The sequence below is a fragment of the Haliotis rubra genome, unplaced genomic scaffold, assembly GCF_003918875.1.
Source record: "Haliotis rubra isolate DU_JTF1 unplaced genomic scaffold, ASM391887v1 Scf285, whole genome shotgun sequence".
Taxonomy (NCBI): Eukaryota; Metazoa; Mollusca; class Gastropoda; order Lepetellida; family Haliotidae; genus Haliotis; species Haliotis rubra.
In genome coordinates this window covers 501,156-518,507 of record NW_025766947.1, presented here as the reverse complement: position 1 = coordinate 518,507, position 17,352 = coordinate 501,156, and the positions used below count along the sequence as shown (strand labels likewise).

At 42.8% G+C, this 17,352-nt stretch overlaps 1 protein-coding gene across 2 annotated transcripts in view; it reads right to left on the bottom strand.

Moving 5' to 3' along the window:
• Positions 1–192: 192 nt before the first annotated feature.
• LOC124281578 (D-threo-3-hydroxyaspartate dehydratase-like) overlaps positions 193–17,352 on the bottom strand; it is a 38,940-nt gene continuing 21,780 nt past the window's right edge. The window contains exons 5-8 of one of the 2 annotated variants that reach the window (XM_046717523.1): positions 2,855–2,976; positions 1,869–2,058; positions 1,249–1,345; positions 193–811 (exon numbers count right to left, since the gene is read on the bottom strand). In XM_046717523.1, the coding sequence (XP_046573479.1) occupies positions 722–811; positions 1,249–1,345; positions 1,869–2,058; positions 2,855–2,976 (499 nt within the window). In that variant the 3' untranslated portion in view covers positions 193–721. Of the gene's footprint in view, positions 812–1,248; positions 1,346–1,868; positions 2,059–2,854; positions 2,977–14,315; positions 14,951–15,531; positions 15,638–17,352 lie in introns of those variants that run through there. The other variant, XM_046717522.1, reaches the window with a different exon arrangement.

The window sequence follows — 17,352 nt, the reverse complement described above, 5'->3', positions numbered from 1 at the left end:
GACGACACACCCGTGATCTTCTCTCCTCCTTGTTGATTACCAACCCCTGTGTGACGTCACACCCGTGATCTTCTCTCTCTTCTTGTTGATTACCAACCCCTGGTGTGACGTCACACCCGTGATCTTCTCTCTCCTTCTTGTTGATTACCAACCCCTGGTGTGACGTCACACCCGTGATCTTCTCTCATCTTCTTGCTAATTACCAACCCTGGTGTGACGACACACCCGTGATCTTCTCTCTCCTTGTTAATTACCAACCCCTGGTGTGACGTCACACCCGTGATCTTCTCTCTCCTCCTTGTTGATTACCAACCCCTGGTGTGACGTCACACCCGTGATCTTCTCTCATCTTCTTGCTGATTACCAACCCCTGGTGTGACGTCACACCCGTGATCTTCTCTCTCCTTCTTGCTGATTACCAACCCCTGGTGTGACGTCACACCCGTGATCTTCTCTCTTCCTTCTTGATTACCAACCCCTGGTGTGACATCACACCCGTGATCTTCTCTCTTTTCCTTCTTGATTACCAACCCCTGGTGTGACGTCACACCCGTGATCTTCTCTCTCCTTCTTCTTGATTACCAACTCCTGGTGTGACGTCACACTCTCCTTGTTAATTATCAACCCCCAGTTTGGCGCCACACCCATGATCTTCTCTATCCTTGACCATTACCCACCCAGTGAGAACTATACCCCCATGATCTTCTTTTCTTCCTGCTGATTACCATCCCCGGGTGGGGCGCCACATACCCACAATCTTCTCCCCAGAGTGGACATAATACACGGGGTGGTGGGCGGCTGTGACACCCGACTGCAACATGGAAACGTATCTCAGAATGTGTGGAGGTTATAGAACATCGACATGTTAACTGTAGTGTATGACAGTGGCCCACTTCCTCCTGGTAAATGATTAAACACAAAGGAAACATTAAAAGCGAATATTAAACTAGAATAGTCTGGATTGCTGCACATACTTCCAGGAGCTGTGACTGACAGGCAATGCGTCCCAGCCGGCGTCCCCGGATCGTCAAACTTCAGGCGTCACCCCATAAAGTTGCATTTCGACAATCCTAAAGGCAACTGGGTTTCACCAATTTCTGTGCACAAAGATAAGCTCTCACTGGGAGCCTCCTATGTGTTAAGTGAGAAAATACATTAGAAGTTGAAGCCACGTCACCATACAAACATATTTATCAAATGGATCACGCAACAGAATATGAAATATAACACATCACTTGCACCACTTACCGAGTACGGGTACACAAAGAGCATAGTTCCCAGCGGGTAGTCAATATCGCTCGTGACAGGTTGCATCATGCCGTGTTCTTGACACAGCCTGACCAGTCTGAAATTCAAGAGCCAACCCCGTCATCACTTCACTCTTATGCTGTTGCACTTTCATGTTGCAAGCAGTATGTTGTTTTTCCTTTTTTTGGTTGTTTTTTATTGTTTGTTTTTTTTTTGTTTTGTTTGTGTGTGCGTGCGTGCGTGTGTGTGTGTGTGTGTTTGATTCGTTTTTGCTGTTTGTTGGTATTACACCAAATTGTTTTACGTAAAGATTTCTGGTTAACTAATTGTTTCAATTAGGATCTCGACGTACAAATGCATATTGGATCCGAATGGACCAGGACACAGTACTTGACATACTCCCTGAATTCCAATCGCCAGCCAGGGGAATAATAATCACCATATTCAATTTGGTTGGGTAGGACGCGACAGAGGACCAAAGTACCAATACGCTACAGATGTCAGGGTAGACACCGTACCCACTAGATCATGGATGGTCACTAACACATTGATCATACAGTGGAGGCCTTTGGTAAGGTCACTACTCTGCCGTGGTTAGCTGACATCATGCCTGACTGTACCTGAGATTGGGGTGACCTTGCACCACACAGAACTCGTCGCCGGCTTCTTTCTGTCCGCAGTGCGAGAGTGATGTGTGACCACTGTTGGTCACCAGCTGCTTCTTGGAGGGCTTGTGGCTGACCACACGGGTGGCCACACGTACGGCCACGTCATCAAGGGTACACGCCCCTATTCTCACCTGCTCGTAGTCTGAAACAATGATCCATCCAACAAACGTCAAACATGTAACAATACATGACGTCTGACACAATGGCCCATCCAACAAACGTCAAACATGTAACAATACATGACGTCTGAAACAATGGTCCATCCAACAAACGTCAAACATGTAACAATACATGGCGTCTGAAACAATGGTCAATCCAACAAACGTCAAACATGTAACTATACATGACGTCTGAAACAATGGTCCATCCAACAAACGTCAAACATGTAACAATACATGACGTCTGAAACAATGGCCCATCCAACAAACGAACCGTCAAACATGTAACAATACATGACCTCTGAAGCAATGGTCCATCCAACAAACGTCAAACATGTAACAATACATGACGTCTGAAACAATGGTCAATCCAGCAAACGTCAAACATGTAACAATACATGACGTCGGAAGCAATGGTCAATCCAGCAAACGTCAAACATGTAACAATACATGACGTCTGACACAATGGCCCATCCAACAAACGTCAAACATGTAACAATTCATGAAAGTGTTCTGATTGCTTGACTTCCTTTCACATGCTTGCACATCGTGTCAGATATTCACATAATTCTAATGGCTCATCAGCTAAATGCCCTACCTTTCAAAATATAATCATCTCCCAGATAGCTCATCTTTCACTATAGGAAGCATCGATCCACACATGTCAATACATTTTAAAATGCGATGGAACTGTAGGAGGTTGTGGGGCTTAAACATTCTCAATTTGTATGTATATATGCCTTTTATATTGTTCTATAGTGAGAAGAGTGAAGTCCCTACCACAGAAGAAGTAGGTGCCCGGATGAAACTCTGTCAGGGCGGCCATGTTGTCTGCAGGGTGACTGCAGGAAGGGGTGGAGCCTGTCCCCACCGTCTCACAGGCGATACCCGCCGCCTTCAGTCTGGAGGAAGTCAACAGAAATATTATATCACTTGATCAGGGAGACTTGGAACAGCACGAAAGCAATATGTGTGACGGGTAAATGAGACACGATAAGACAAGATAGGATAGTCCTGGCTATTTCAGCACTGCCAGCGTTTTATTGACCTCTGAATGCCCTTTTAAGAGAGTTACCTACTTGTCTGATAGATTAGATTACTAATACAGCAACGCTACTTGAAGATACCAACTTGTCTCTCACTGTGATCACTCTGTCTGTGTTGATGGCGCCAAACTTTTTCAGTTCTTCCACCCCCGTGCAGTCGTAAGAACACCCGCAGTGGGCGTAGATGCCGAGGAACTTGACGTTGTCGGCATCAACTGCAGCTTTAGCGACGGTGATGACGTCATCACTATCCCACAACACGCCAGCTGAAACGTTTGAGAACATTAAAAATTATATATCAACATCATAATTAAACTGAAAACTGTAGAGGAGAGACTAGAAGTGATTGTCGTCAGCGCCATGGCCTCCACCTCACCAGTGAATGTCAGCTATCCACAACACTGGTACTGTGCCACTATCTGCAGTTAAAATCTGATGTTCAGACGGATCTAAATCCGAGCCATACCTCTCAGTGTGGTTTAGGCCTTGCATGGCGCTTCATAAGGTACAGTAAACATCGAAGATCTCAAAAATAAGTCCAGAATAACACCAAATTGATCAAATGACTTGTACATGCTTTCCATGTGCGTATTCAAAAAATAGGTGTTGTGCATAATGATACAATATGATATCACCATACCAATTACATTTAGTACTTTGTATTCTGTCTAGTTGCTGAAAATCAAATCTAACCCGAATCTTTTACGGGGCTATGGAATATATTAAAAGTGTTTCCTTTCAGGCTTGAAACAACGTCGGACTATGGCGGGACTGTGGGAGTCAGCACAGTGAAGTCTGACAAAACGCATTTCTACCATAAAGAGCTGGACACACACCTCGCCCAAACCCCGTGTCAATCTTCAGGATCACTGACCACTTCTTGTCCGTGTTGAGCTGGGTGTCTTTGACCCACTGCAGGGCCTCCACGCTGTCATACATGATGTGGAACTCGGACAGCTGATTGGTCAGCTTCTGGCACCTGTGACCATAGAGACAAGAGGATAAGACATCGAGTAGATGTTGGGCAATACAGGATCTCTCCATGACGTCTACCGCGTCCAGACAGGGGACATATTATTGACCCTTGGGTTCCAGGCTCTTACGCTTGTTCATTCGTTTATCAGTTTGGCACCACTGATGTCACAGTCAACATATGGTATGGATTTACAACTTCTTTTATATATACAACACGCCGTTTCCGTGCTACTTCTCGCCCCTTCATCAGGTAAATATTAAAGGAGGTGTAAGCCCATACCATATGTTGTTATGTCACCTTCCAGCTTCTAAATGCCCATCAAGCATCTGATGTCACTGTGCAAAGGACATAGAACTCTCGGTAAATGTGCAAAATATAAGTCGATGTAAGACAAAAAGGTTAATTTTCGTGTAAAGTTGCCCTTTAAGTTAGCTATCTCACCTCGGGATTTTTTCCTTTGATATGGGGAAGCCATACAGAATGTCATCGAAGCCATTTGTAGCGAAGAATTCCGCTTCGTTCAGTGTGGAGACAACGATCTTCCTCCGGGTGCCGGCCGTGGCGATGTCCGCACCCTCTCTGAAGGACAAACACGGAAGATGTTCACTATAGAGTGATTGAGCGATGTAGAGCAGAGCAGAGCAGAGCAGAGTGAAACAAAAAACTTATTGACAATTACCTTTTTTAACGCGATTATTAGCTTCATTGTTTATGTAATTAACACTTTAACCCGATAAAAAACAACATATAAAACACATTCAAAGAACACAACGTGGAATTCAAAGTCCAAGCAGTATTCCAGATCGCGCTGGCGTTCCAGTCGTTTAAGGCGCGCCCCCTGGGCAGACCAAAAACCTGTAGGTTCGACACCTGTCTTGGTTATATTTCAAGGTTCGTGATAGCATACCGTCAGATTCAGCTGGTGTCCCCCGCCGTGATATTGCTGGAATATTGCTAATAGCGGCATAAAACCATACTCACTCACTCGGATTCATCTGAGTGATGGACGTCAGATCTGAGACCACCATCACCGCGGCCTCATGCACACTCGCCCTGGTGGGGCTGGAGTGCTGTGCGACACCCCGACTCCATCAGTAACTACGGTATTCCTTAATCTTATTGATCCCGTTGGTTCTTGTCTTCGATATTTATTTCAAGAATATCACGGTTGCTCTCTTGTCACACCAATTTATCTGTTGTTTTCAAATACAGTCAGCTGCATGTGGCCTTAATAAATAAGTATCTGTAAATATTATTGGTTTTTCAGTGATGTGTTGAAATGATTATTGTGTTGTACTTCACAAATGTCAAAAACAGACAAAATCATGTGTAATGATTATAGTGCGATTGGTGAATAACTGAACATGTTGTGCCTAAATGTAGACAGTGTTCAGTCAGTTGTGTTGAATGGATCGATGTTTCAACTTTCTATGTCTGCAACGTAGAACCGGCTCTCTGATGCCTCAAACCTTGAAATGATCTCTCCAATCAATGCCTGTCAGTTTTCATCAGCACAAAACGTACAGATACACATACTTTGAACATTGCAGTTACTGAAAAAACTGCATTTTGCAATCTACACTAGACATTAGACATTGTTAATAGAGTGATACTTCTGACTGACCAATCAGAATCGAAAATTTCCCACATTCATGTAACAAAGGTTCATCTTGTGAAATCAAAATCAGCCATATGTGAGTACATATGTACTTCATGGGTTACACTTCACACACATTTGATAAACATGTGAGTATTTAAACAACCATGATCACACCTTCAAGCTTCCTCAACGACTTACTGACAAGGAAACACATATCAAACACTGACCATGATAAAAGCTGATACCGCATTTTGTCAAACAGATTTAGAAATGATCCGTTGACATAATCTAAGATGACCACGTGTCAGACCTTCTGAATACAGGTGGTTCTACGTTGTAGTTATTTCCCATTGCTCGTTATCAAAGTTACTCCCTGATGATGACTTGTGTTTTTACTTATGAAACATGAAGTACTTTGCTTTGCGTAGGTTTGAAGAATATACTAGTATCAGTTTGGTCACTGTCTTCCAGTGTGGATTAGGAAATCATGCGTATCACAGTGAAATTGGCAGAAACTTCAAAATACGAATTCATAAAAATACGATTTCTTATTATTTGGGCTTACTGGAGCAAGACCACTTTGAGCGGGGTATTCCCGTGAAGTCGAATTTTGTTACTACATTATAATCTCCTTGATGTTAATACAAGGCACTTGATGTGGTTGTGCAACTTTAGTATTTACACACGACGTGTGGAGGGGCAAGTATAGTCCAGAAACGTCGTTTGTGAATAATACAGTAGCTGCACGTCCATATCAAGTGTCCCGTACTGCCCTACCAACTTCTAAACGTCTGTCAAACATCTCCTTGATGTTGTGCCGGATATAAGGGATTAAGTCACTGGGTGCTGTAAAATTGAACTATCTGGTGAAATATGATTTGAATATACTGAGTTGATTTACTGAGTTAGGCTCACTGAGATTATAATGAAACTGATTAATGTGTTCAAGTATCGTAGGCGCTTTGGCGGGGTATGAGTTTTATCGGGGAATATACATGTAGATATGTTTGTATATTCTCTGAGTTAAATTAAAGTTATCCAAATCTAAATCACAGTGGTGACAATATACAAGTTTAACATTGTGGATGAGACGCATGCTGGATACTGCAGGTTGACCATACATGTATTGTAATACGATACAGGGCAGCCTGACAGTCAGTAGTACATAGACTATGAATTCTTAATGTAACGGGACTTGACCCTCGGACAGCGGCTAGGCAGGTGGGCTGACGATCGCCTCTGTGATGCTGCCTGGCTGTTGCTGCACTATCATGTAATTACATACTTAGCTGCCGAATAAAGTGTTGTGGACCCACTGATGAACTTCTGTGGTTGAAGAGAGATATCCCAAAACCTTTAACCAGCCTGGGATACAAGTTTGAAACGTAAACGAAGAATTATTCAGATTTTACTCTATGAAGCATTTTCTAAAATTTTCTGACATCCATTCGCCTATTCAATGCATGTATAGACTCAATACTTAATATTTAGAATAGATACAATACATGTACAGTAATTTGATATATTCATATGAAATTGTCCAAGTGTCTGTGCAGCGTGACGCCATGACTGACGCCAACGGTAATATTATGGCTGGAGGGGTGTTGTCGGCACACGTACTACAGATATGACAGACAGACTGTATACAGAAACGCTTGTTGTCCACGTTGAGATACACGGTCATACTAGGTAATTGTTTATCTATTCCGAACGTTTTTCAAATGGTAAAATCAGTCTTTTCGTGTTCTGTCAAATGAGCGTCGACTTCTGATTGACAAACCAATATTTGTTTATACTTTGAACGGATATTAAGTGAGATATATACTTGTCAGCATACCAATGCCGTCTTTTCCGACGTCACAAAAGACATACTACAAGCCATGACGTCAACTAAAAAGGTGTAATTTATTTCAGTAATTTCATTTCATTTGAAGATGAGGCTAAAGCTCTGTTTATAATGGAACAACATTATACTGAATGCATCAACACAAACAGCCGAATATGGGAATCTCAGAGCTAATTTACGTATCGGATAGTTATAGATCTACATAAGCACACACACACTTCATATAAACGTATGCCATTCAGGTACCAGGCAGTATTTTTTGTTCGCTCACACTTTCCGCAAAGATGCCAAATGAAAATATCTTCACACAGTGATTGCATCGGTGTAGGATAAAAAGATATTTCTGGTTTTTTCTAACGCTTATAAAAATGTCGGTCAACACTTAGCAGCGACTATATTTAAAACCTATAAAGTATTTGCAGTTGAGTTTACATCAACACATAGGAAAGTGACTATTCTGAATATTCTACATTTCTGTGTAATTTCATAGCAGTCGGTAGATCCAATACCGCGCGAACGAAATTCTCGCGCAACCTTCAATTTTCACAACTTATTAAAATGTGCTTCTGAAAAAACTCGGCCTCCATCTACCCGTCTGCCAGCTTGTGAACTCGCTTAACAAGCTACTCGCAATGAAAGTGAATACAAACTGCCAAATGTTCGTCTATTGTGTGAGATTTAATACAATTGATATCACAATACGACCATGGTTCTGCAAAGCACATGATATATCTCCAGCTCTACTGAGTCGATAGTTAGGCACATATTCCTGAACATCACCTGCGGGTTAAATGTAGGTAAAACGAAATATGATCCGAATTGGATATATTCGACTGTAATTGTAGAATGTCCTACTAATTGAGTAATTTAAAGCTAATCGTGGTCTCAAATAGTCGCTAGTTTTATACAAGTTAATACTCTGATTGTGATTGGTCACTCACAGGTATGTAATCATGTTATATACCTCTGATTTAAAATTACATCTACACTACAACACGTCACAACCACGCCCCATTAGAATGACATCATTTACTATATGACCAGCACATGGGGGACTATGAGGTACGCCTGCCGGGTCCAGGACGAATACCTAACTATCTTACAAGGTGGCATCATATGCTGAAGAAATATATTCCATGACATTTTGTCAATTCCGATGAATGAATTGCATTCAGAAAGAATAAATATACCTTATACATAGAAACACTATTCTTGTCATTTTTCCCGTTTTGCCTACAATTGACTTTTGGTCGAGTTTATTTTAGTAAAGGTAGAATTGGTGTAGTAACGTGTAAGCAGAATGGGAACACACTCAAATAATCCCTGGGTAAAATTACTGTATTGTTTTTATAGCTGACGCGTAACTTGTTGCATGGCGGTGGGGAAATCAGAAGGTGTGCAGGGGTGCGTTGCTTCACCAGTTGAATACCCAACGAATGATACGCCTACTTTCATTAACCTCGACGCCCTTAAACATAGACTATGCCAAATAGTGTCAGTTTAACGACACAGAACCGTCGTTGGCTGTGTATTCTCATTACTTACATAACGCAATCAAATGTATCTAATACAACTGCATGACAGTTCAGATCAAGAAAACGGCTGAAGCGGTCGTTGTCGGCACGGGTAGTACAGATATGTATCAGAATACATAAACGTACCCTAGGACGATTCCATTCCCATTGTGTCGTATTCTTGATCGGAACTGTCATGCTGTTGTATTAGATACATTTGATTGCGTTATGTAAGTAATGAGAATACACAGTAACAGATATTTAGTGATGCATATGAATACCACTAGCAATCAGTTGAACGGGAACAAGTACATGCAGTTTCGGTTTGGGATGGCGGAATATGGACTCGTCCGCCTTTTAGGGTACCGGGTACGTTTCTGCATTTTGACTTTGTTTAGGGTACATATCTGTATACAGAAGCGTACCATGGGTACGTATCTGTAGTACCTGTGCCGACAACGACCCCTTCAGCAAGAATACGACACAATGGGAATGGAATCGTCCTAGGGTACGTTTCTGTATTCTCATTTTGGCCAGGGTACATATCTGTATACAGAAACGTACCTGGGGTACACATCTGTAGTACCCGTGCCGACAACGACCCCTTCAGCGTTACTTGCCGCGACGACTGAATAAACCACTTGTCCGTGACTCGTGTCACCGGCTGACAAAACCACTTGTCCGTGACTCGTGTCACCGGCTGACAAAACCACTTGTCCTTGACTCCTCTCACGGCTGACTAGAGATGCGATGTGACAACACGTGATATAGGGTCATGTGTTCACTCTCCTACCCCACCTCTCTATTGGTCTCATAGCTGAGTTGCTGGACTGAAGCTTAGTCTCTGAATGTATGCAATTTTGATAAAACAAATAGCTCCTTTTTAAATTGAAAAGGAGCTCCAGTGAAGTGGGAGACTCAGAAACTGAGGAAATCTTGCTTCATCTAGGGCTTTAGCATTGCAGAAAGGGCATGTCGCAAAGGAAAGTAACGCCGCCCAGGGACTGAGACAGATAGCTGAGTGACCGCACAATGGCAGTAGGTCGGTATGGACTGTAATAAGATGGCGATGATACGTACATGGTCTTGTGAGTCTTGACATGCGGTCTCAGCTGCACGCCCATGTTCCTGGCTGTGTCAATCATTCTCTGACAGTTCCTCTTCACCTTGTCGATGTCCACCAGCAGACACGGGGTGGGGACGTCGGCAACGGTGGCGGGAAGTGCGTCGTCAGACATCGCGAGCTCTATGCCAACTGGTGACGTTTCAAATGAAAGCTTCACTACAGGCGGCTCACTGCCACGTCACGATACACTCCGTTAAGGTTGAGTGGAGATTTTCATGGTTTGGGTTTCTAGTAAAGCTAAGCTACCGGGTGGATGGAAAAAACCCAGCTGGGGCTGGGGGTGGAGTTTGGAGTTTGGGGAGAAATGATTGGACATTTTAGAGACAGTAAACTTTCTTTCGGGCACAGCTTCACAATATACCTTCTATCGAGGTCTTTGAATGGCATGTAGAAATGATAAACACTAACAGTGAATATTATTGATGTCAATTTATGGATGCCAACTTCTGCTCGTTGCTCATATTACACTAGTCGACATCTATAAAATGCCCCCTTTGTACCTCTTATTGTTTGTTTGTTTCACACCTTTCACCAGATGTTTCAGAGCAAAGTTCTCAAGGGCCACGTAAGTAGGTTAAATGTGTGTTTAATTCTCGTGGCACGTGCTCATAATTTTGGAGTGTTAACCGCATATCACAATAATCTAAATATATCCAGTAAAATACATGTCATGTTGCAATACAATAGAGAGATACAAAGAACGCTGAGGAGCGAGGCGTGGTTTGTGAAAAGGTTTGTGACATGGCTCATATTTCCTTTTCGATTATTGAAATTAGTTCACAATTTTTTATCATGTCATCACAATATCATATTTTGTTCAAAATACATTGATTGTGTCATACAAAATGAGACGAGTAAATAGTCAAGTGTTTCGCGTTAGAAGACAGTAGAAGACTTGACAACAAACAAAATGTGGCAGCTCGAACCGATAGAAGCCGTTATTACTGTTGTTCTTATATGCACACATGATCTCATGGCATTCATTCATGTGCCATGTGGGGAATCGAAGGCGCGTATTCGAACGCATACACCATGAGACTACCCCGCCGCCCCCATTCACCAGATGAAGGAATGAGAGGAATACTCCGACACGCTGTGTTCCTTACAGTAGAGTAGTGGACATCCATTAACTCCTTATGTGTATCTACCACTCAAAACACCATTAGAAGCCGGGTCCTAGCGCCGTGTCGTGTCCAAGAAAATAACGGTATGAATGGTGAACCCTATCATGAAAATTCAGGTTAATAATGATAATAATAATCCCAAGTACACTGTCGTCAGGCTCCCCATTGTCCTCGGTGCCCTTGGTTTGGTACCTCCTGATATCTTGCCCCGGTTCTCCATCGAAAGTACAAACCTTCTGACACTCTGGGTAATGTAGAAGGCTGCAGTGTTGGGGAGTTGCAGCATTTTTAATCTGTAAAGCATAGTAATAATAATGATCTTGTGCCTTTTGATAAAGCCATTGAATTTATTTATATCATTGAGTGTTCTGTCCCTTTTTACAGCAATGTGATTAACAAGATTCAGGAAAAGCATGATAAATATGCGGACCTCGCCTTTGAAATGTCTCGCTTGCATCCCAAGTACACTGTCGTCAGGCTCCCCATTGTTCTCGGTGCCCTTGGTTTGGTACCTCCTGATCTCTTGGCGCAGATCAGAAGAGTGCCCGGGTTCTCCACAGGGTGTACATCCCTTCTGACACTCTGGGTAATGCAGAAGGCTGCAGTGTTGGGGAGCCTTCATATTCTCCGGAAAGTTCTTGGTGGGTTCGACTAGGCAGCGTGTCCTGGGAGAAGTCCCATTCGCTGTCTGGGCTGCGTGTAGAGGGGGCAAGGGCCCTGAGCTGATGATGAGCCTTACCAGCCTGACTGTGCCAGGATCACCCGAACCCTCTCTGCTGCATTGTCATCTTTAATCTGTAAAACATAAAATGGATTCATATATTGCGCTAAACTCCACACCAAAAGGTGCACAAAGCGCTAACAGAGTTCATAGATATAACATGTTTACAATCCATTGCTATTGTACAGGTAGGTCTTAAGATGCTTCTTGAACTAAGTTAGAGTTGGAGTTGATTTCAGATCAATAAGGGGAGCGTTCCATTCAACGGCAGCATTATGTGCGAAGGATCCACCAAACGTCTTGAGCTTGATGTCGCGGACCTTAAGCAGCATTTGATAGCTGGAACGGAGAGTTCTTGTCGGGACTAGGTCTTCGACAAGATCACATAGATAACCAGGAGCTGTATCATTGATACACTGATATGTGACTGACTGGCTGACTGAGTTTGCTTTACGCCGCTTTTAGCAATATTCCAGCAACATACAGGCGGGGGACACCAGAAATGGGCTTCACACATTGTACCCATGTGGGGATTCGAACCCGGGTCTTCGGCGTGACGAGCCAACGCTTTAACCACTAGGCTACCCCACCGCCCCTGATATGTGAGGGCGAGGATCTTATAATGTATCAGTTCTTTGACCGGCAGCCAGTGGAGATACCTGAGTACTCGAGTGATGTGACATGACTGTTTTGACAATGAGACAATTATAGCCGCTGAGTTCTGGGTGTTTTACAGCCTTCTGAATTTGTTGTGCTGGAGCCACTACAAGCAGACTATTACAATAGTCAATCCTGGCGAGAATCATTGAACGTGCAAGTACTGCAGCTGTTTGTTCTGTGAGAAAGTGGCGTATGCTACCTGTGTTTCGGATGCGAAAATAGCATTTTTTGATGAGGTCATTGATGTGCTTGTCCATGTTGAGTGATGAGTCTAGCTTCACACCCAAGTTTCTAGCATCTGTCGAAAAGTTGATTTCATCACTGTCGACTGTGATATGAGTTGCTTTGATCTTTTGCAGCCTTTCCTCAGGTCCTAGGAGCAAAGCCTGTGTCTTATCGCTGTTTAACTTCAGCATGTTGGCGTTCATCCAGGCGCTAACTTTGGATGTACAGTTTTCCATCGTACTTAGTCCTGCCCCCAGTGACTGGTCATCAAGAGCAAAACTATTGTACACTTGCGTGTCATCTGCGTAATTATTGATCGTATAGTTACTAATGACTTGACAGACTTGCTTGCAATAAAGCGTAAATAGTACTGGGCTCAGTATCGAACCTTGGGGTACACCACAAGTCAAAAGAGTGTTGTCAGATGATGTAGCTATTAATGCTAACTCTCTGGTATCTGTCACTCAGGTACGAGCGGAACCAGTCCAAAACAACGCCGTCTAAACCATATTCAGTATGAAGTCGGTCTATTAGCAAGGTGTGGTCAACGGTATCAATGCAAATAAATTTGACAGGAGCAAAACAACATTTCCGTCATCAACACTGGTCCTCAAATCGTTTAAGACTCTATTGAGAGTTGCCTCTGTACTGAATCCCCTTCTGTAAGACGAGTAATAGATAGCAGGCCCTGAGATGACTGAAGGTGATCATGGATCTTGCTTTAACTGCTTTCTCTGAGATGTTGGACAAAAATGTCAGATTTGATACCAGCCGGTAAATTTGCAGTTTGTTGCGATCAAGATTAGGCTTTTCAATCAGCGGTTTAATAACTTGTCCTGAAGTCAAACTCAGATTTACAACATCTGTAATAACAGACAGGAGAACTGAACCTCCAGTAACAGCTTGGTAGGTATGGGATCAAGCTGACAGCATGTTGGTTTGGAACTCCGGATCAACTTCAGTATTTCACGGGGCAGTGGGGTAGTCTAGTGGATAAAGCGTTCGCTCGTCACGCCGAAGCTCCGGGTTCGATTCCCCACATGGGTACAATGTGTGAAGTCCATTTCTGGTGTCCCCCGCCGTGGTGTTGCTGGAATATTGCTAAAAGCGGAGTAAAACCAAACTCAGTCAGTATTTCACTGGAGTGAAATGGAGTGAATGCTTCCATGGTTACTGGAGTACTGTCTGTGTGAGACAACGTTTAGCAGCACAAGCACGAAACCTCACTGGACAGTTGACAGTGGACCAGACCCCACTGTGCCCCCACTCCACCCAACACATACCTCGTGTGTATTGCAGTATACAACCACGTGGCCGTTTAGTACTTACAGACACGTAAACAGTATCATACAAAGATCCTTCCAAGGTCTGATTTGTACAGTTTAAAGACGAACACGCAAATATTTTAAATCTAAAATAACAATTTTATTACTGTTTTAATGCCCCAAGGAAAAAACAAGTATGTTTATTTTAAAAGTTGCATCTTGAAATACAGAACCCCAAATCGATTACGGAATGCGAGCCGGTCACTGTCCCCTTGTTCTCTGACATTGTTTCCCTTGTATCACGTGATGTGCTCTAGTACCATCAGTCGAGCTGGGAGTGGTGAGGTATCTTTAACAGTCCACAAACAAAAATCGTAATTGGCTAGATGGAAACTTTCTTGTGGTTAATCTAAATATTTGTTGGCAAACGCTCTGCACAATATTCAAAGGTAGAGGCAGGATGCGTCCAATTCAATTCGGGATTCGAACCCACACACTCAGAGTAAGGCACTTAAAGGCCAGCACACAAAGTCAGCCATCTAACCCACTCAGCCATCGACTCTTCCACATATTAGTGCAGCTGTAACAAGCGCTGGATATATGACAGTTCCTTAAATCCCAAGTCTGTATTCAAATCCCGGATGGGACGCTACAGCCCGTGATATTCTCCCCTTTCCCACTGGTTACCAACCCCGGGTAGGACGCCACACCCCGACGATCTTCTCTCCGGAGTGCACATAATACAGGGGGTGGTTGTAGGCTGTGGAGCACGACTGAAACAGAGTACCATGTGTCAGGATAAGTGGTGAAGCGTTAAACCGCCCATTACTGAGGCCTTGAGTGTGAGACAGCCGAACACACTTCTCAACACACCCCCACCCCCCGCCTCTCTCCCTGAGTGCGCGCACACACACACAAACACCTATATAATATGAGTCCAGATATTTCTCCTTGCCAAATCTCCTATATATCTCCACAAGATCTTTCGCCGTTTTACAGCTTTCATTGTACACCTATACCGGCGAAGATCTTGTGCAGATATAAGGGAGATTTAGCAAGAAGTAATATCTGGACTCGTATTTTCTATATTTATAGCTTATACACCTGCAGAAATATGCATATATATATATATATAGACACACACACACACACACACACACACACACAAGTGATTTCTGCAGGTGTATAGGCTATAAATATAGAAAATACGAGTCCAGAGAGAGAGTGAGAGATTGAGAACGAAATGAAATAAACTACAATAGTAGTTCTACTGAGTACTTCCTTGATGACGTAATTTATTGTTTACTAAATAGATGCAGGTTGTGGAGATAAATATAGGGATTGGTCAACTTACATGATATGGATACAGAAACAGCAAGCTTCCCAGTGGGTAGTCTTTAAAGTCGATATCCCCCGTAGCTGGTCGGATCTTTCCGTGCTCCTGGCTCATCTCGACAAGTCTACAAGCAGAAGCCAGGACAGTGTCGTAATACTATGACATCACTGTGGTATGACATCACTTCATTACGTGAGGTCGTTGTCGTAACAGATGAACTGGTCCCGGTCCACAAAGCGTTCGTAGCGTAAAGGTGATCGTAACCCCCATGCTTTAACATTGGCCTTCGATCATCATAACGCTAAGATTGCTTTAGGCAAGTAGGCCCATCTACTTAACGATGAACGTCAGGTATACATGACTTCTTGGGAGATTATTCTCTGCCGACTCATCGAGTGTGCACCTTCTCCGGTCTCCTAAACACGATGCAACTAATAAATCACAAAAATCCTCCGCCCAGCTGTCTCTAGAACAAAGGTATATATATTTCTGCGTTGGAAAAAAACGTCTGTGTTTTGGGCTTCGTCAGGAGTATATATGATCATTTATAAGTCAAAGCCACACCCAGCAACACACCAGCCATCACTCGTCACCACTCCCTTCTTTCCGTAGCCCCCAAGAAGACTAGACCCCCTCTCGATGCTTGTTATGTGCGAAAATGCTTTGATAAAAATAACCCTAAGTAAATTAAATCGTTTATGGCATTGTTTACAAAATCATGAAAAATGTACATCGTCATATTGAAAGTACAACAGAATTGTGCTACCTAAGGTGAAGTTTTTAATAAGAATAATGCGATTGACGGGGAGAGATTCAAATACGCACACATGCATTTGTTTACATAACGGGTCCCATGGGTCCGATTGAGTTTATTTCTGACGATATTGCCTGCTTGTTTTGGAGATTGTACGTGCGCTTCTCAACATTGTTAGGAAATACAAGCATATTTATAAATCGCTTCGAGTTTCAAAACGATAATATTATATCTATATATAACTAATCAACTATAATCTTTTCACACTGGGCTCATATTTCACATCTACACATGTACAAGTGCTTCGGTGATATTAAGTACCATTAGAATCAAAAAAGGGATTGAGTTATCGTTCTTGTTTGAAGTAGTTCTGATGTTCATACGCCAATACGGAACCCTTCCAGACAGACACAAGCCGCTATTCGGCTTGTCCCGGAATAACACGAGTGAGTCACGAATGACCAGCCATATGACGGCAGCCAGGGGCGTAGCTACCATTATAAAAAAGCCCTGGGTTACACATGAAAATGAAAGTTGGGCAAGCTCTCAATACTATCTACATTACAATATAGCTTTGTAACCTATTACACGAAAAGAATTGGCTTGCTACGCGCCTGGCAGCCTAGTCTGGACAAGACAATCAAGTGATATTATGCGCAAAGATCAACGTAAAGATAATTCGACTTATTCTAACATGGAATGGTCATCCTAAAAAACACTTTTGGGACTATCATATACTTAATATTTTAGAGCATATATTTGAGAGCATGTGCAGATTTTCAACATGGGTTACAATGATTGTAAGAACATCAGAGTATGCGAACCAGGAACATCCACTGGTAAAACTGGTAAACACAAACTATCATATTAGCTACTCGTGAGGTCCTTGTGTCATCCTAATATCATCTGGTAATTCATGTACTCAATAAGTACATGTGAAGGGTTGCAAAGCAAAACAACCTTAGTCACAATTTCAAACTTTTCATGAGAACGAAAAAATAGAGTTCTTAAATATCTTGCAGTTTTTTGTACACAAGTCATTATTAAACCTTAGTAATGCTTGAAGCAAAGGCAATTAGGTACCG